We start from the raw sequence: 20,568 nt of genomic DNA on the forward strand, positions 1-20,568 counted from the left end.
TTTTGACAGTTTGTGAGAGACACTGGGCTGAGCCTTCCTCCCAGGCCATCTCTCCCCATCCTGGCCTCCATCCTACCTTGAGAGTCACATGTCCTTCCACCTTGTCCATCTCAGCCAGCAGGGCTGACAGCAGAGATGACTTCCCGCAGCCTACCTGGCCCACCACGGCCACAAGAGCTCCTTCAGGAATGGAGAAGGTGATGCTGCAAGGACACAATGAGAAGCCTGAGATGGCACGATGTCCTATACCCTCCCTGCTGAGAGTGGCCCATGGCCTCTGGCTGTGCTAGTCAGTGCCTGAAGACCTTCAAGGCTGTGGGCCCAAGGGGTGGCCATGGCCTCAGGGGCCCAATGTAAATGCATCACAAGCCTGGCCAGCATAGAGCCCAGGGGTTAACATGTCACCCAAGAGGACTGATAGAAAATATTCACCTCTCTGGTTCCATAACACTTTGTCCCCAATGACAAGCCACCTCCAGGTCAACTCAAGTTCTCAGGTACCTGGAACTGGCTTAGAAAGTCCAGAAGATAGAAGACCAGGGTAACAGGCCAGGTCTGGAAAAAGATTCAAGAGACTGAGGGGCTGCACAAAGAGACCAGAGCTGAGTTCCAGAATGATCTTACCAACTGTGGTCTTTATGTTTGTGTGTGCATGTGTGTATACTTATGTTGGCCAGAGGTCAACACTATTCCTCAGGCTCTGTCTATCTTGTACTTTTTTGAGTAAAGGTCTATCACTAGCTTGGAGGATTTCAAATATACCAGGATGGTTAGGCAGTAAGTTCCAGGGATCAAGTACAAACTGCTACATCCAGGTCCTCATCTCGCACAGCAAGCACTTTATTGACTAAGCCATCTCCCCAGAACCTTCCACCCCAACCCCAAGTAAGGTTTCACATAGCCCAGGCTGGCTGCCAACTCACTATGTAAGCAAGGTTGATCTACCACCATTCCTGTTCCCCTGCCTCTGCCTCCCAAGTGCTGAGATTACAGGTGTACACCACCATACTCAACTTTGAAATGGCCTGCTAACAAATAGAAGTGGTGGTACACAACTTTAATTCCACCACTCAGGAGACAGGAGACAGAAGCTAGTGAATCTATGTAAGTTTCAGGCCAGCATGGTCTGTACGAGTTACAAGCTAGTCCAGACAACATAGTAAGACTTTGTCTCAAAAAAAGAAAGAAGGAGGAGGAGGAAGAGGAGGAGGAAGAAGAGGAGGAGGAGGAGGAGGAAGAGGAGGAGGAAGAAGAGGAGGAGAAAACAGAGCTGTAGGCTCTACAACCACAGTAGTTTGTTACCATGTATGGCACTGCTGTTCCTGCAGCTGACAGCTCAACACACTGGTCTCAGTGCCCAAATCAGCCACACAGGCATCCCAGGACCCTAAGCAGGGTCCCTTCCCTGGATACTGGTTTCAAAGCTGGCTAACTACATGGATCAACTGTTTGATTCTTCTGTGTATGCACATATGAGTGCAAGGTAAAGGGCAAACTCAGGTGTCATTTCTCAGGTACCATCCACCTTGTTTTTTTAAAGACGCATCTGTCACTGGCCGAGAACTCACCAAACAGGCTATTGAGCCACAAGAATCTTCCTATTTCTGCTTCCCCAGTGCTGGGATTACGCAGTGTCACTGTGCTTAGCTCTTGTCACAGGGTTCACATTCAGATCTTTACTTATTGAATCTCCTCCCTAGTCCCTGAAACACTCACTGCTGTTGAGTCTTTTGTGCTGCCCTTGTGAGGTACCACCCTGGGCAGAACATCCAGGGAAGCAGTTCTTCCCTTCTTCTAGGGGAGACCAGGATAGTCTAACAGGCTAAGGGAAGTCAAAGGTTAAATAGAAAGAACTGGAGATTCCAAGTGGCAGGTCAAAAGACCAGGAACCCTGCATGACAGAAGGATGTGGGCAGCGGAGTGTTGGCACAGGAAAGAGAAAGGAGTTACAGATAAAGGAGGCAGGATTTAAGTTAGCCTAAGAAAGACCTTTACACTCAGAGTAGTGAGTGGAAGCAGAAAGGGAGAGACCCCTTTCTCTGAAGAGTCTGTACTGTGCTTGATAAAATACAACAGGCAAGCTGCCATGTCAGGGAATAATTGCTTAGGGGTACAAATGACAAATCTGGTTCCAAAAACCAGGTTCCACTGGCCTTGTGTTTTGGATTTCCTAAGGAGACTGGATCATAGTGACAGCAGAGCTCCTGCAGAGACCCTGGATCATGCTTTACCTGAAAACAGACCTTCTCAATGCCCCAAACCCAAACCCCCTCGTGGCCCAGGAGCATGACTTCCTGTCGCAATCAGAAGGGACATCTATACCAAGCAGCTTCTACCTCAGCAGTTGTGATTAGACCTTATTCCAGATGGGTAAACTGAGGCTCTAAAAGGCAAAGGGTGGGGTCACAGAGGTGAAGAGTATTTAGAACCAGTGTCAGTGTACCCACCTCCCAGGCTTACCCATTCAGTGTGGGAGGTTCACCCCTGGCCCAAGTGAAGGTCGCATTCTTCACAGTGATGCTATTCATTCTTCCACCTGGAAAACATTAGGGACAACATGTCAGGAGTCAACAGGTGCACATGCAGATGCCCTATCCTGGTTCTCTGTCGAGGCTGAAGAACCTAACTGGTTACTCAGTGCTTGGGGACATCCTCACATTTCTCAGGCTGGGAAAGCTGAGCATGAACCAAGGTCAAAGAGAAAAAGTTGCAGCCCCATATAAACCCCTGTCCACCAGGGTAAGTACCATCACACCCTCCTCACACTGTCCTCTAGTCTAAAACTAGGGTCTTTTCCCTCAACTCTTGGATCCTAAGACATCTTCCCTCTCTGCTCCCTTCCTATAGCCATTCTACCCTGCCTACCTCCCAGCAGATCAATGTGTCTATAGTGTCAGTGACAATCAACCAAAGCCAGCATCCACTGGAAGGCTGCTAGGAAACAGGACATGCTGCAGGAAGGGGACGAGGACAGGAATTTGGCCAATGCCCACATGATAAGGTCCAAACTCCTGAGACTCCTACCCTACTCCATTTCTTTCCCCTGGCTTTACTTTTGTTTCTGTCTCTAATTTTTAAATCCATAGCAAAGAGGTTTGTAGCTAAATGAAATTAAGCACAGCTTCCCCCAAGAAGAAAACGCTTGTTTCTCACTGCGGTAAGGTTCAAATCAAGGTGCATGCTAAGCTGAGTCTGTGTCCTCACAAAAGAGGAAGCTAGGTACGTCACTCCAAAGAACTGGCCAGAAGCTGTGGCAGTCAAGGTACACCAGCGAACTGAGCGTTAGTAGACCGTGACACGCAGGGCTGCAAGGTGATTAAAGCACTGGTTCCGGCTCAGTGGCACTTGCAGAGAACTGTGCACAGCTTGGCTTTAGGAGCTCTGGGTGGCTGCCTTGGTTCTGGAGTCTATTTTGCTGGTCTCATACCCAGAGAGCCTCAGGAGAACAATAACAACAACAACAACAACAACAAAACAAACGTGGAAGACAGTTCCAGCATTTGCTTGGGCTGTAGTTCTCAAAAAGGAACAGCTGTCCTCCTAGGGTACACTTGGAAGGTCCTGAAGATCATTTTTGCTGTCACACTGGGATGACTATGAGACATAGTAGGTAGATGCCAGGGGCACTACTCACCATCCACAGACATAAGGCTGTCCTCAACAAGAAGTGTGAACCCCAAGGGGCCCCCAGTGTGATAACCTGCTAAGGGCAGCAGAGAGGAGCTACTACCCTCACAGAACAGCAGAGCTGTGACTTGCGTATCACTGCTAATATCCTACAATGGTACAGGAGACTCCTGGCACAACATACATCTGCACCTCATCACCAATACCCAGGTACTATCATCAATTCTGTTTTTGGGGGCTCTGAGCCAGAAGGTGTAGGTTTGAGCCCCAGTGCTACCACTACCTAGCTGGACAGTGTCTGTGGATCTCTTTCCTCCTGCGAGCCAGGGCTGTGCTAGAGGCACCACACTGGACCCCTACAGTAGGAAGCACATGCACAGAGAGGCCTGAGAACAAAGGCTGACAGGGACTCCCCTCAGCCAAGGACTTCCCTTCTGGAGGCCTCAGGCAACTTTCCTGACCCCGGCTCCTGCTCCAAGGGCCTTGATACAGGGTATATTTTAACTAAACATCCACGTCAGAAAAGGCTCACCTCTCCTGGTACCATTAACAGTGACAGCAAACTGCCGAGAGACTCCCAAACAAGACCTCAGCTCAGGGGCCAGTCAGAAGGATCAACTAGTCTAAGAAATAAACCTAGTGATAAAAATCTGGGATGACTGCCTAGGCCTGGTGGCATAGCCCTGGACTCCCAGCTATTTAGGAGGCTAAAGATCCCAAGCTTGGCTAGCCTGAGCAACATAGACCATGTCTCAAAAGTCAAAAGTGAGCTGAGGCTGCAGCTCAGTGGTAGAGCACTCACCTAGCCTAGGTGAACTCCTGTGTTCAATTCTCAACAGTAAATTAATCAATCAATTAAAAACATTCAATGAAAAGCACTTTTACTCCCAAGATCCAGATGAGGAAAAAGAAACTCTGAGTACACAGAGTTAGGCAGAAACAGAAACTGGGTGATCCCTCGCCCAGGACAGAACCAAGCCCTGGGCTGAAAAGCCCAAAATGTCACTCACACTGCAGGAGCATGGGGTGACAACATAAACAGGGAAGCCCCTTTCTGTCCCTCTACAGAAGTGGGACCCTGGGTCTTGTAGGCAAGCTGGGCAGAGTCAGGCCCTGGGAAGGCCAGGATAAGGAGCCAAAGTAGGCAGAAGACAGGCACCTACCATCCTTCATCGACCACCGCTCAATGCTGTCTGGCTCCAGCTCCTCATGAGACAGAAAGATCCTGAGACGCTTGAGAGACACACTGGCCTGAGGAAGAAACACAGGGTGTGTCACCTTGATAGCATCTGGGACACCTGCCACCCTGAGCCTGGTGCAGCCTTAGAATAAAACTTGATGCCCACAGAAAGCACTACATGAAGGGCAGGGGCTTCCTTGTGCAATGGGATTTAGAAGGTAGCCACCTCTGCACTGGTAGACTGAGTTTGACCTCAACACATTACTGGGTTCTGGGTCCTAGTTACAGAAAGACAACACATGCAGCAGTGCATATGGACAAAGGGTCTAGGTTTGCTTAAAAATCCTTCAGTACAGAAAGAATGAAAGCAGGAAGGAGGGATGGAAACAGAAAGAGAGGTCCTCAGAGTTTTCAACAAGCACATCAGGACTCATCAGCAAAACATGAAATTGAGAAACAGGCTGAGACCTGTGTTTTTTAAAACACCAGCTTAGAGAGGCCAGAAGAATATAGACTATTCCAGAAAGATTCTTTGAGATTAAAAGGGAAGTATTGCTATGAAGTCCATACCTCCCATCTGGGCTGGAGTTTTAGGGCGACCTAGGCTATAAAACCAGATACTCTGTGATAAAGAGGAAAATGTGTTTCTTCCTCGGAGTAGAATCAAGTAGCCCCTTACTGCTGAGGAGCCATGCTGGGATAGTAAGTGGATCCACGCACAGGGCTCTACTGAGTCCTCTATGACACAGCAGCATGAGCAATGTGGAAAAGCGTAGTCAAGGCTGCACACAGGGGGGCAGCTTGGCTCCAAATGGCACTGAGGAATCTGTGGATTCCACGGGTTGGAGTGCACATGTCCCCTCCTACTTCCTTGCCACCCACATGCCTATACAATGTTGCTAATGACCATGAGAAAATGATGACAGCTCCCGTGCCCACTTCTGGTTCCCACTGTCCCCCACACATCTGCAGGCTGCTACTGCTGACCATGGTAGGATTCTTGGAACCCCCATGTCACCCTCCCGGCCCCCTGTCTGATACACACCTGCACAATGCTGCTGATGACCATGGGCAGGATGTTGAGTGGGAAGCGCAGGATATTGAACAGGGCTAGGGACACGAAGGCCTTCTTTGCATCTAAGATATTTCTCTCATCTACAGTCACGAAGACAGCAAAGGTTGACAGAGCCACCTGCAAACAGAGCAAAGTGTTGAATGGTAGAGGAGCCACCCTTTCACAGCTGGAAGGATGAGGATTCAGTCAAGACAGACCTCTCCACAGGGTTTAAAATGGCAAAAGCCCAAGGGAGGTGGGAAAGGGGAGGATGCAGAAGCAGCACTCCTGCACCATCAACAACGGACCAGAAAAATGGGTGATCATCTTTTCAAACACCTGGCCACTGTGTAAGTATTCTTGGTATGCAGGTGATGCTGGGGTTCATTCCCAAACGTACAAAATACAGCTCTATTGGTAGAGGCCTCTCCTAGCATGTATGAAGCTCTGAGCTCACCCCCCAATAGTGCATGAACCAGGTACGGTGGTGTACGTCTGTAGTACCAACACTGGAGAGGAGGAACCAGGAGGATCAGAAATGCCAAGTCTTCCCTGGCTACAGAGGGAATTCAAGACCAGTCTGAGCTATGAAAGACCCAGTCTCAAAAACAAAACAAAAGCCAGAAGGTCACCACAGAAAGGATGGCACATGACAGGTTGGTACCTGGTGAATCTGGGTCTGAACATCACTCTTCTACTTCTCAGATGGGAGCCTCCCTGGTGCAATCTAGTGGGCAACCAGAGGATCCCTGGGGGGTGGGGGGGTCCTCTGGGACACAAGTGGAATAAGCAATCCAGAAAAATATATATAGGACAAATGACCAGCCCTGGTCCTGGATCCACCAAAGGCTTTCCCCTGGACAAAACCAGAAGGACAAATGACCAGCCCTGGTCCTGGATCCACCAAAGGCTTTCCCCTGGACAAAACCAGAGCAGGAGCAGTTATACACATCCACACCATTTCAATCACCCCTAGAAGGCAGTGGGCTATGAAACCAGATCACCCAGAGCACATCAATTCTGTGGCCAGGTATGGGCTCTGCTCCCCATATGAAATACAACCAACCCAAGTGCTGGGTGCAAATCCTACCGCATCATCCAAGAGGCTGAGTTTATTCCACCTTACACACTTGGCCAGGTCCTTTGAGTGATGCTGCCAAGGATTACATCCTCCTGAAAGCCTGGGTCTAATGCAACCAGCAAGGAGACCTGCTTTCTGCTCTACCTGTCACTAACAAGCCAGCAGACCCAAGGAGACTTTGAGAAGAACTGTTCAGAATCTGTGCCCAAGGAGGAAGGCAGTACTCCAAAGGCCATCAACACCCTATGGTGTGAGCAGTCCCAGATGAGAGATCTTCCGAGTAGCCTCAGGGATTGCTCTTTAATTCTTTTTTTTTTTTTTTAAACTTTTTTGAGACACGTGCCTACTATGTAGCCCTGGCTATCCTGGAAATCACTGTATAGACCGGGCTAGCCTCTGCCTCCTGAGTGCTGAGGTGTGTGCCAGTATACCTGATTAAAATTTATTTCTTAATTCACACGTTAAAACCTGTACAGATTAATGATGTGCTGTGTGATGCACTGACACATGAACTCAGGCCCCACACCGTCCCTCCATCATTTCTCTCTCCATTACAGTACAAATAAATTCTCTTGTTCTAGCTTTTCCAAATGGACCAGAAGTATCTGGTTTTTCCGCTGACATTAAGCTTCCATCTATTTTCCTCACGCCAAAGTGTTTGCTCAAAATCCTCTAAAAATATTCCACACAATAGAATATTAATTATCCACTGTAAAAAAGAATGACATTCTTATACACGCTATTACCTGAATGAAATAAAAAGTGCTGCAAGTGACAGAAACAAAAGGCCAACATCTTTTTTTTTATTTTGTTTACAATGAATGTTCCCAGCAGACTTATCTCCAGGCAGGAAGTACACCAACGGGTACCAGCATTAGTGGGACTGAACAGACTTATCTCCAGGCAGGAAGTACACTGACGGGTACCAGCATTAGTGGGACTGAACAGACTTATCTCCAGGCAGGAAGTACACCGACGGGTACCAGCATTAGTGGGACTGAACAGACTTATCTCCAGGCAGGAAGTACACTGACGGGTACCAGCATTAGTGGGACTGAGCGAACAGAGGTAACGTGTACCATGTATAAGGTCTCCTACTGGGTAATGACAAGTTACTGAGCATGCGCAAACCTACTGGAGACACTGAGAAGCTACATGCTCATGTGGAGCTTTATCTCAACTATGAAAAAGCATGCAGAGGGAAAAGGAGCCCACAACGGGGTTCAGCAGGCAAAGGCAAAGGCACTTTCCACTAAGCCTAAAATCCATAGTTTCATGGTTCCATCCCTGAAAATACATGTGAAAGCACAGAACATACTCCCACAGGCTATCCTCTGACCTCCACACACGCACCATTGTGTGCGCTCTCGCGCGTGCTCTCTTTCTCTCTCTCTCTCTCTCTCTCTCTCTCTCACACACACACACACACACACACACACACACACAGATAATAATAATAAAACTATCTAAAGTCAACGTGCTCTAGTATAAAAGCCACAGTCTTGGCCAGTCCATGGCCCACTGGATTACAGAAGTTGTTCTCTGTCACCAGTCTAACCCTTTTTCCAGTCATGTTTACTCTCAGTCCCCTGTCAGGCTCTGAGTCCTATGTTCTCCAAGAAGTGGTCACACAACAACCACTTGTTAGCTGAACTACTAGGTTTTGGGTGCCAAAGGCTGTTGGATCATTGTCAACAGGATGACCCATAGAGAACAATGCCTTGGGGAACTGTAAGAGAAGCTCCAGGGGAAAATGGCAGAGGGCCTTTACCTCAGTTTATCCCCTGGATTGCTTGTGGACATGATTCTGTGCCTCCTGTGACAAACATTCACCTTCGATTTATAAGACAGGTTTATTCCTGTTGGATGTCGGAACATAGCTATAGAACCCAATCTGGCCAGTGTACCATGAGTCTGGATATGGCCTTCTGCCTTGCTTTTGTTTCCCAGACATAATCTACAGTATGTGCCAGGCAACTGTTTAGATTGGTCTGTTCTGAGAAAGCTCTGGGAAAGGGCTGCCCTGTCTGATAATATTTAGCATGTGCTTACTGGTGTTTATTTACATGTTTTTCTGATCATGTGTTTCTGAACTCAAGCAACTGTCCTTGGTTCACTCTGTGTTATATTCCTGTATAAAAAAGCACACTGAAACTGAAGTAAGGTTGTCTACACTAGACTATACTCCACCCCATCCTTTCAGGTCCTCAGATCCCAGATGGAGTCAGATTCTGTCAGCATGATAGAACTGAAGGAATACAACTTCAGTCACTCATCCACCCACCTATACGTAGGTACCACGTAAGTATCATTATGCTAAAGTCCCTCTTCTCTGGAGTCCAACAGAGCATGCCAAACTCTGATAGGTAGAGTGCCACATAGCAGTCATTACCCCAGAGGGTGAAAATTACAGAGGAGTCCAGGCCAAATAACACGCAAGCAGCTTACAGATCACCAAAGAGTATGCAAAACGATGGCTTAGAAAATGGCACCAAGTGACAGACACTAGGCTCTGACCCCAGAACAAGAGGCAAAGCATCTCTGTATGCCACACCTGTCTTCTATCACTGTAGGTGAATATCACCCATCCTTGAAGCCAGGAACCTGCCAGCAGAAGGTTCCACAGGAAAGGCAGCACAGACCACATATTTTCTCCTAATATAGGCAGAGGCTGGGCACCTTGGCAGTTCCCACTTCCCCGCTGACAACTGGCTCCAACCGTTTCTTGCCAAAAGGCTTAGCAGACTATCCTAGGGGCCTAGCATTTTCAGCGTTTCCTGCTCCTGTGGTTTCAGGATGAAACCCCTCCACAGGCTCATGTGTTGGGACCCCTGCTTTCCAACTGGTAACATGTGGACATGGAACCTTTGGGACACCAGGCTTAGCTAGCAGATACTGGCTTCCAGGGTAAGCCTTCCAGGTTATAGCTTGGCCTTGCTTCCTGATCCACCAGAATGGAAGAAAGCCATGTTGAAAGCTCTCAATGTACTGCACAAGCAACACGATCCTCGGAACCACAGTGGACTGATATCTGCAACCAAAGCCAAGGCCTCCTCCAGTAAGTTACCCGTCAGAGATTTCTGTCACACTAATTAAAAAAGTAACATATACCCAACTCACTCAGAAACCGAGGGAGAAGTTTGGAGGTCCAGATTCCTTCTCTCCAGTACTTTCTGGCTTTGGGATGGAGATAAGGAAAAAAGATCTTTGAATCTTTTTGCCAGCATTTTCAGTCACAGCCTAGAACGCTCTATTAAAAAGTGTTTCAGGCCCATCTTCAGTGGCCTAAGACCATGTGTCCAGTGGCATTGCCAAATAGGTTCTAAAATTAGTTTTGTTTATTGCCTATGTCTGAAATGTCAGCTCTTGGAGGGAGTCTGTGGACAGCCTGTCCCTGTTCCTCAGAGGATCCAAGGCTGTCACTTAGTACCCTGCTGTTCACAGTAACAACCAGATCACATAGGAAGTTCTAAAGTGTGGAACACTGCTCAGGTAAACCTTGTCACCCACCCCCATCCACCACACACCTAGTTCTCAACAATGAAGACTTCTGGAGTGCCTCCAATTACTATGTCAAAGTAAAGGGAATGAAATGCAAGATGACTTTGTGTCCAGGAGAGGTACGGACCCTGCAGAAGACCAGCTGACAGGCTGAGGAAGGATGAGTGACTTGCCCATGTCGGATGACACTTTTTTTTCAGAGTTGTAATCAAACCCAGAGTCTTGAGCATGCCAAGCTACATATAGTACAATTCTACTAGAATACATAAAACTATTTGAAAGATTTATCTTTTGTTGTTGTTGTTGTTGTTGTTGTTGTTTTGAGACAGGGTTTCTCTGTGTAGCCCTGGTTGTCCTGGAACTCACTTTGTAGACCAGGCTGACCTCGAACTCAGAAATCTGCCTGTCTCTGCCTCCCAAGTGCTGGGATTAAAGGCGTGTGCCACCACCACCCTGCGATTTGTCTTATTTTTATTTATCTGTGTGTATCTCTGTGTATGTGGCACACGTATGAGTAGCCACAGGGCTAGAGAGGACATCAGATGCCCTAGATCTGGAGCTCCAGGTGGCTGCCAACAGTTTGCTTTGGGTACTAGGAACTGAATTCAGTCCTCTGGAAGAACACGGAGTCATCTCTCCAACCCTCATAAAGGTATTTTTAAGTATGTACATCCTTAGACCCTGTTTTCCAAAGATGCACAAAACACTCTCACTGAAGCAAGAGACCTGTCATAGCAGAGATGTTGGGGCCAGCATGCATCTACACTTTAGAACTTCCTATGTGATCTGGTTGTTACTATGAACAGCAGGGTACTAAGTGACAGCCTTGGGCCCTATGAGGAACAGGGACAGGCTGTCCACAGACTCCCTCCCAGAGCTGACACTTCAGACATGGGCAATAAACAAAACTATTTTAGAACATGTCTGGTAGTGCCACTGGACACATGGTCTTAGACTACTGACAAACCATAGCTTGCAGTCAGTTAGTAAGAAGAAGTCACCGGTCCCCTGGAGTCTTGTCAGTTATGGTACTAAATAGTTTAGTTCAGATAACACTGTGTGTGTTTAGATACGTTTATGTGCATGTGTATGTGAGTACATGTAGAGGCCAGCAGACAACTTCAGCTGTCATTTTTAGGCACTGTCCACCTTGGTTTCTTGAAACAGGCACTGTCGCTGGCATGGAACTCAGCACGTAGGCTAGACTCTGGCCAGAGAGGCCAGGAATTTGCCCGGCTCTACCTCACTACCACTCCTGGCTCTATTGTTGAACATGGGTGCTGGAGATCAAACCTAGGTCTTCGTTCTTGTAAGTCAAATCCTTCACTACAGAGTCATCACCCCAGTCCTAGCATGCTCTCTTGTAAGACTTTCTCAATGAAGAAAACTGACAGCACAGGTTTGCATTCTATAACAGATGGCTGGCTGGACCAGCCACGTGAAGTGGCCAAGGGTACAATTAAAGTGGGATGAGGGCATCAGCCTTGGAGAGGGGTGATGGAGAAGCCCTTGCTCAAATGACAATCTTTTGTCTGGTTAGCTTCATGGTGACAGACGGAACTCAGGACATCATACCTTAGCAAATAGTGTGCTCCTGAGCTAAACCCCAGCCCTGAACTAGCAGTCTTTGGAAAAAGGTTAGGTGCTGGCTCAATGGCAAAGACACTTGTTGCCAAGACTGACAAGCAGAGTTCAAGCCCTAGAGCCCACATGTGGAAGGAGGGAATCCTGCTTACCCTCTACCCTCTGTATGTGTGCTGAAGCACTCATATCCCCTACACTCAGGCAAAAAATAAAGACGTTTGATTTTTAAAATTTTACAAATATTTAGGTTAAAAACACAAGAAGACATTAGAACTATTCGCCATTGCCACACTCACCAGGAAAGGTGTGCAAACCCACGTGAATGTGCCCACAGCCGCCAAGTAAGCAGATTTCTTCAGCACCTTCAGCTCCTCCTGCCGGATGCTCATAACTTTGTCCTTGAAAGCCAGCTCCCAGGCGTACAACTTGAGTACTTTGATCCCATTGAGGATTTCATTCATCAGCTTGATTCGGTTGTCTTTGCTCTTCATGTGTGCCACCTAGAGAGGGAGGAGAGATCAGCATCCAGAACCCTAGGGCTTCTTCAAACAGAAATGGCTCCTCCCAGAAGATAGGAAAGCTGGTCCTGGACCCCATGAGCCATACTGCCAGTTCCCGGACCACGGCAAGAGACTCAGCCATCATAAAAGTTGAAAATGCTTCAAATCAGGTTGGTCACAACCGAGAGACCAACTCAAAGCCGAGGGATGGGGGTGAGACAAGCCTTGCAGGCATTCAGAGACGGGATGACCCAAACAGGGAAAAAATACATTATTCCTCCCTTCCTTTTTCTTCTCCTTCCTTCTTTACTCCCTTCCTCGCTCCTGATCCTTCCTGCTTCTCGCTCTCTCTTCATCACAGGGTTTTACTCTGTAAGTCCAGGCTGCCCTTGAACCCCTATCCTCATGCCTCAGCTTCCTAAGCGTGAGACCGACAAGAGTACACCATCACATATGCTAGTTTTCTTTTTTTCACAACTGATTTCTAGCCGCTCCCTGGTCATTAAAACAACCCGCTGGCACTGGTCCTGACCAGCCATGACAAAGACATACAGTTGTTAAATACTTTAAAAAAACATCTGGCACATCACCCTTGGCAGGTAACTTTCTAAGCATTTCATACACCACCATCCCTGCTCAGGCAGGTCAGTGGCTTCATCAGTCCTGGGTTACAAGAAACTAAGCCTGAAAACAAAACAGATAAGGACATTTTTGGAGATAAACCACTCAGGGAAGCCTACTTCATATCCCAAACCTGTTGGCTGGCCTGCTCCATGACATCAGCCTACACAGTCATCCCCATCCCCACCTCACCCCATCATAGACCACCCGGGCCCATCAGTGCAGCCAAGGATAGCAGACACCCAACAATAGGGCAGAGAGACATGGAAGATGAAGAATGAGGGAAGGGAAGAGCCCATGATCCATACAGGAAAAGACACCCACTGGATAAAAACACAGAATAAAAGATCTCACCACTTGACTGTTTTTATGGGATCCCTGCGCATGTGAACACGCAGGTCTCTGTTTCTGGCTCCTTTCCTTCTATTTATTTTTTCTGATTTCAATATGCTAGTTTTTGTTTTATCTTTCATTGTTATAATACATTATATTCCCTTAGAAGCCTGTTTATTTTCTTTCTTTTTTTTTTTTTTTTTTTTTTGGTTTTTTAAAAAAGGGTTTTTCTGTGGGGCCCTGGCTGTCCTGGAACTCACTCTGTAGACCAGGCTGGCCTCGAACTCAGAAATCTGCCTGTCTCTGCCTCCCAAGTGCTGGGATTAAAGGCATGCGCCACCATTGCCTGGCTGCCTGTTTATTTTCTAATGAGAGACAGAGAGTGGATCTGATGGGAAAGGAGGTATGAAGGAACTGGAAGTAGAGGGAGGAAAAATCATATCAGGATGTATTATGTGAGGGGAAAAAAATCTACTTTTAATGAAAGAGAGAAAAAGAACTTTTAAAACTTAAAAAAACAAAAACCCGTAATTATACAGTTAGTTAGAGCTAAAAATTATATGTCAAAAGTTCTAGAGGTGAAGCCAGGCATGGTTGTGCAAGCCTGTAATCCTCATAGTTTGGGGCAGGAAGACTAAAAGTGAGTCCAGTATAGGTTACAAGATGAAAAGGAAGGAAGGATGGAAAGGACAGAGGGAGGGAGGAAAGGAGGGAGGGGGGGAGGGAGGGGCAGAGGGAGGGAGGGAGGGAGGGAAGTTGGTTGGTTCTCAGCTACTACGATAGAGACTCTGCCTTCCTGCTCAGACCAACTCTAGGGCGCTGAGTTCCAAACTTGCAGAAACTTGAATGTCGGGCCACTCAGGGAAGCAGTGTCCCTGTATTATAGATCAGGCTGTCCATCCCAGGCCTGAGCATCAGGAAGCTGGGTGATCATCACCTGGAAAGACCCAGGCCAGGGTTCAGAATGAAGTCTCATGGACATGGACATCCTACCTGGTAGGTCTTGGTCTTCATGGCCATCACAGCATTGAAGGGCACCATTAAGATCATCACAGCCACCCCAGCCAGCACAGAAGGGCCCAGGCTCTAAAGAGAGACAGGTGACAATTAATTACTCAGCAAACAAAAGACAGCCCTGGCACTCACTTAATCTAATGTGAATTACATACTTCAGGCAGACCCTATCAAGCAAGAATGGTGTCAATCATTTATTCCTTTCACTCGAAGATGAGGCCTCAAGAGTTTTCAGTGTTGGAGCTTCCCAAGAAGAATACACAGTTAAAGCATATTCTTACATTACCTAAAGCATTATCCAAACTCTTGAGAACCAGGTAAGCTATGAAAATTTGACCTTTGACTTCTTAGAAAGGCCCCAAGGTGCTGGCTAGTTAACCTCCAGCCTGATTACTTCCTAATCAAGAAGGCTGGAAAAGTGACCACAAGACTGGCTGGTCACTGGCACTGTGGGACTTGGGTTACACCAGCTGGCACCAACAGTGTGGCTTGTGTCCAGCCTTCTTTCTTCTAGGTTAGGTTTTTTGTATTTGCCAGGTAGAGCATACATACAGATGAGCTGCAACACCCATCTCCCCAGCTTCTCAACAGCGACCTTGACCTGCTAGAGACTCAAGCTGACTGTTGTCTGCCTTTACATCTGTGCCTTATCCTTTCTGATTTGTATGTGTATATGTATACATGTATGAGAATGTACACACACACACACACACACACACACACAGGCCAGAGGTTGACTTTGATGTATTCCTCAGTAACTTTTCACCTCATTTCTTGAAGACAGGACAGATAGTTTCATGAACCTGGAGCTTACCGATTTGGTTAAAACCAGCCTGCCCCAACTTCCAATACTGGGATACAAACATGTGTTGCTGGGCCCAGCTTTTTGCAGGGGTAATGAGGAACCAAATGTAGGCCATCATGCTTGTACAGCAGGCCTTTTATAGATTAAGCTATCTCTCTAGCAACTCTGATGGTTTTCTATAATCAATTTTGACTCTACTGCTCTACCATGAAATCATAAAGCCTGGCAAAGCTCTGGGGAACCTGGCACAGTATATGTCACATACTTCATGACACTCTCAGCATAGGCTAGCAGAACATTCTATGATTGAATTCTTTTTTTTTTAATGTTTATTACAAACATTTGCATGTGGACTTGTGCTTGTTGGGCAGGGTATGATACACAGGTGTTGTGTGTATGAGGGTTGCAATACACAGGTTGAATGTACATGGGGGTGCAGCATGCAGGTGTGTGTGAGAGAAAGAGTTCAGAGCTCAAACTCAGGTGTCACTCCTCGGGATACCATCTGCCCTGTTTTATGAGATAGGGTCTCTTTCTCTCTCTGGCTTAGAATTTGGCTGGTTAGGCAAGGTTAACAAGTCAGTGAAACCTAGAAATCTCTTTTTCTGCCTCATTTGCCACATCTCTTATAATAGATAATTTCTGACTTTTGTGGTTTGTTTTTGTTTTGTTTGTTGCTGTTGTTTGTTTTTTGAGAGGGAGGATCTAGAGCATCAAACTTGAGCCTTTGTGTTTGCCTGGCAAGTATTTTATAGAATGATCCATCTCCCTGACCATTCAAGTAAATTTTTAATGTATTAATTTCATGCTTACTGCTTTTTAAAAAATGTACTATATGCATATGTCTACATTTCTATGACACATGAATACAAATGCTGGCCAGCAGAGGCCAGAAGAGACAATCAGATACCCTGGAGATAGTAACTGGCAACTGTGAGCTGTCTGAAAGGGGTGCTGAGAACCAAGCCTGGATTCTCTGGAAGAACAGCAAGCACTTCTAACCCCTGAGCCATCTCTCCAGCCAAGTTACTCATTTCTCACACAATATAAATATACTGGGAAATAAAGTTTTATAGCAAATTTTTGATATCTCTTAGTCTTCCTGAGTATCACATGCTCATTTGGCCAAGGTTCACAATTTGGGACACTAAAGATACACTGTTACGGTATTTTTGGGGGGAGAGTATGCCCAAGGTCAGAGAACCCAGAATGTAAAAGCCAGCCCGGTCCTCAGCAGCCACCATCCTATACTGTAAGGGTTGGTGGTCTAAGTAAGGAAATATTGCTTAGGTCTTAAGACAGTCTGGAGAGGAATTTTAATCCAACAGCATGGCTGCTCTGGCAAGGGATTATATCCAGAGACCTCCTATGTGGTCCAGGCGGACTGCAGGCATGCCCTTAGTATACACTTTTAATCCCTAACAATGAAGGCAAGATTATTTTGTAGAAGGAAGTCTAATTGAGGGGTAAAGTGACTAACCAGACAAAGGTTTGACAGAATGAGTCAGAGATAGGATATGCCCAACTATCACAAGAACAGACAGGAAAGAGAGGTTACTTAAAGAGCAGTGTAGAAAGGGAGAGTTGAGTCCGTTGAGTTTGGTTGAGTTCAGTTCAGAGGCAGTTTTTACCAGGCACTTTTACCAGGTTACACAGAGAACAAACTAGATACAGATGAGGACAGAATAGGCCAGATGATATGACGGAGCCAGAAGATGAACAAATAAATTGCCAGTTAGTCTGAGGCCAAGCAGAGCAATAAATAAAGTGAGAAGCCAAGAAGCCAGATTGAATCTGTCAGCTTGGAGAGGAGTTTGAGCCAGAACAGGTTTGAGCTGAACCGGCCAGCCACAGTTCAGAAAGAGCTAGAAAGGATAAGCTTATTTAGCAGTAAGCCTCCAAGAAGATAATTACATCTGGCAAATAAAAGTTACATCTACAACAACAGTCTTATTGTGTAGCCCAGACCAGCCTCTAAGTTAGATCCGTCTTTCTTTATAATTTACAAACATCCCTAGAAGTTTCTCAACATTTTACATGGATTACAATTCCTAGGAAAGGGTACACACCACAGTATATACCTGAAGACCTGTATATAGCTATTTGTGTTCTCTCTGTGGGGCTGGAGGTAGAGTACAGGGCTTCTCCCCAAGGGCCAGGTCCTAGGTCTAATGCTTTTCTTTCTCAGCTGCATCATCATAAGGGTTTTACTCATCACTCCTCTCTATCTATACAAAGCAGTGGGACTGGTAAGACAGTGGGACTCTGTGAGCAAGAGTGCTTGCCACAGGAGAGCTGGGAAGATGGGTTAAGTATTTGTCTGCAAGTATGCTTGCCAGCAAACCTGATGACCCCAGTCCCATAGGTGGAAGGAGAAACCTGACTCTCAAATTTTGTTCTCTGGACTTCACATGAGCTCTGTGACACATAAACATGCACACAAATAAACGTAATTTCTTGACATTTAAATATAAACTCCATTCAACAGATACTTTGCTGATGTGATCAGGTACAGCACCCACCAGAGATATGGAGACTCCAATGGTTATCTATCCACAAGCAACACCAATGGGTGTTGGGAACAGTACATCATGAGGTCAAGTATCTGGGGCAGGATATTTGGGGATCTGGGTCAGTAGGTCACATGTCCTACAAGTGTGTGGCCCGAGTTCAGATCCTCAGAACCCATGTATGCACATCTGTAAACCCAGAGAACTACAGTTGTGAAAGGAAGTAGAGTCAGGAAAATCCTGGAAGCTTGCAAGCCAACAAGTCTAGCACACACCTAGGATGAAAAAGATCCTGTCTCAAACAAGGTAAAAGGTGAGTACCAAAATTCAAAGTTATCCTCTAAGCAAGTGTGTCAGACCTCGGTCCAGGAATTGATTTATATGAGAATTCTGAGGGTTTGTGAGAATACTCCAAGAAAATAAGGCAAGTCTTGTGACCTCAGTTCTTCAACCCACGAATTGTTCTTGGAATGTGTTCTCATGCTTCTTCAGATTACTCATTATTGTTTGTTGATGTTATTCAATTAAATGTTTAAATAATTGTTTACATACCTCTATGGAAAAACATGTTTTTGCCAACTATGGCTTATCCTTATAACTTGAACTTAAAAACTTTACTCAGGTGACCCTTCTTAACCCTCAGGAGTATACATTATCTGGGGCTCTAAATAAAGTTGGCTATTGCATGAAACTTCAGTCTGTCTCATTTATTGGCTCCATTTTCCCAGGTCCCACTAAGGCCAGTGTGTCCACAATCACACATATAAATGTGCACACACGCCTACACACGCACTAAGGCCAGTGTGTCTCCACACTCACACATATAAATGTGCACACACGCCTACACACATACTAATGCACAAATCCTAAAGATTAAGGAAAAATGAAAGATAGGACGGGGTAAGAATCATCAGTGGAAGTAAGGAGGGTCATCCCTTCAGCTGTAAAGGAGCTCAGTGGTAGAGCGCTTACCTACCATGCAAAGGGACCTCAAGTTCCAGCCTCAGGACTGAGAGGAAAAAAAGAAAGAAAGAGGAAGGAGAAAAAAGGAAGGAAGGAAGGAAGGAAGGAAGGAAGGAAGGAAGGAAGGAAGGAAGGAAGGAAGGAAGGAAATTCCTGAGGTTAGGGTTAGGGGTTAGGGTTAGAGGGTTAGAGGGTTGGGGGTTAGAGTTAGGGGTTAGGGGTTAGGTGTTAGGGTTTAGGGTTAGGTGTTAGGGTTTAGGGTTAGGGGTTAGGGTTAGAGGGCTAGAGGGTTGGGGTTTAGAGTTAGGGGTTAGTGTTAGGGGTTAGGGGTTAGGTGTTAGGGTTTAGAAGTTAGGGGTTAGGGTTAGGGTTAGGGAACATATGCTGTTCTTTCCTCCTAGCTCACTGTCTTTTCAATTTTGAAACTACTAATGGCCCACTAGAAATAATAATAATATTACATCCTTTTGCCATGGAGAGGAACCATGACTCAGACTTCTCCTTCCTAGGTTACAACCATTGGTTCAGGGCCAGGAACAGGGCTGAGCCGCAATTTGTTCTTCTGTATTACTGTTTGTCAAGATAACACAAGGCCAGAGCTAAAGAAGACACAATGTCTATGAATGAAGACAATTCTAGAAAGTAGGGCCAAAAAATAACAAGGAAAATACTGAGCCCTGCAAAAGTTGCAGTTCTCAAGGATTCATGCATACTTGAGGTTCCCCGATTGTTTTGGAATGAATACTCCTCCCCTACAACTCCTTTTGTCTGCTCAGGGTATGGTGGATTTCTATTCCTTACAACCAAGAGGCTCCTGCCCCATATACTTCTTAGGTTCTAATAAATGAGTTTGTTTCACATTTGAGGTGGTACAATGGAACAGAATTGGTGAGTTAACAACACAAAAGGCTAAAATAAAAATGTTAATTCCATACACTTCATGAAAAAAACTATACTTCATGAAAAGATCATGGTGTTGCATGCCTGTAATCTCAGTACTGGGGAGGATTAGGTAGGAGGATCTCTGTGAGTTTTAGGACAACATGGTAGACATAGGAAGTTTCAGGGCAGCAATGACTATATAGTGAGACCTTGTCTCAAAAGAAAAACAATAAATAAAAAAAGCTAGGTGTAGCACTGTACATCTATCATTCCAGTGCGGGAGTAGGGTAAGTGGGGACAGGTCTCGAGTTCATTGGCCAATGACCCTAGCTAAATCAGTGAGCTCCAGGCACAGTAAGAGACACACTTTCAAAAAAACAAGATGGAGAGAGATTGAGGATACCTGAGGTCACCTCTGACACACACATGCATGCACATATAGCCCACACACATAGACAAAGAAATGACAATGCATACATACCAAGTCACCAAATGGAACTAAACCCTGACGATACAAGGAAAGAATAAAATAAGCAGAAAGTAGCAAAGAGACCAGAAAATAAAATGTAAATGAAAGCCAGAAACATTCCTTCCCACCTATGCCCTCCCTGTCAGTGCCTACATGAGGCCAGTACTCCCTGCACAAGAAGGAGACCAAGGGAAAACACACACCAGCCACAGGAAGTAGAGGGCTAGGATGACTTGCAGAGGGGCTGACCAGATCATGTTAATGTATGTGGCCAAGTCCATGAAGCGCTGAGCATCCACAGACATGAGGTTGACAATCTCTCCAACCGTGGAAGATTTTCTAGCTGAATTGGTGATCACGAGAGCCTGTGGGATTCAGGAGAGAGAAGAGGTGAGCCTGTAAGTGAAGGCAAAGGGTCACAGACTCTCCCCAGACCCTGGACAA

The 20,568-nt window shown here is 46.2% G+C and overlaps 1 protein-coding gene across 2 annotated transcripts in view; it reads right to left on the bottom strand.

The window, feature by feature from the left end:
• Abcc1 (ATP binding cassette subfamily C member 1) overlaps window positions 1-20,568 on the bottom strand; it is a 108,331-nt gene that overhangs the window by 32,165 nt on the left and 55,598 nt on the right. For both annotated transcript variants that reach the window (XM_028778382.1, XM_028778383.1), the window contains exons 10-16: window positions 20,328-20,489; window positions 14,475-14,567; window positions 12,324-12,527; window positions 5,853-5,999; window positions 4,791-4,878; window positions 2,461-2,536; window positions 77-203 (exon numbers count right to left, since the gene is read on the bottom strand). In XM_028778382.1, coding sequence (XP_028634215.1) covers window positions 77-203; window positions 2,461-2,536; window positions 4,791-4,878; window positions 5,853-5,999; window positions 12,324-12,527; window positions 14,475-14,567; window positions 20,328-20,489 — 897 coding nt within the window. The remainder of the gene's footprint in view (window positions 1-76; window positions 204-2,460; window positions 2,537-4,790; window positions 4,879-5,852; window positions 6,000-12,323; window positions 12,528-14,474; window positions 14,568-20,327; window positions 20,490-20,568) is intronic.

This window comes from Grammomys surdaster, unplaced genomic scaffold (genome assembly GCF_004785775.1).
Source record: "Grammomys surdaster isolate TR1022 unplaced genomic scaffold, NIH_TR_1.0 334, whole genome shotgun sequence".
Lineage (NCBI taxonomy): Eukaryota > Metazoa > Chordata > Mammalia > Rodentia > Muridae > Grammomys > Grammomys surdaster.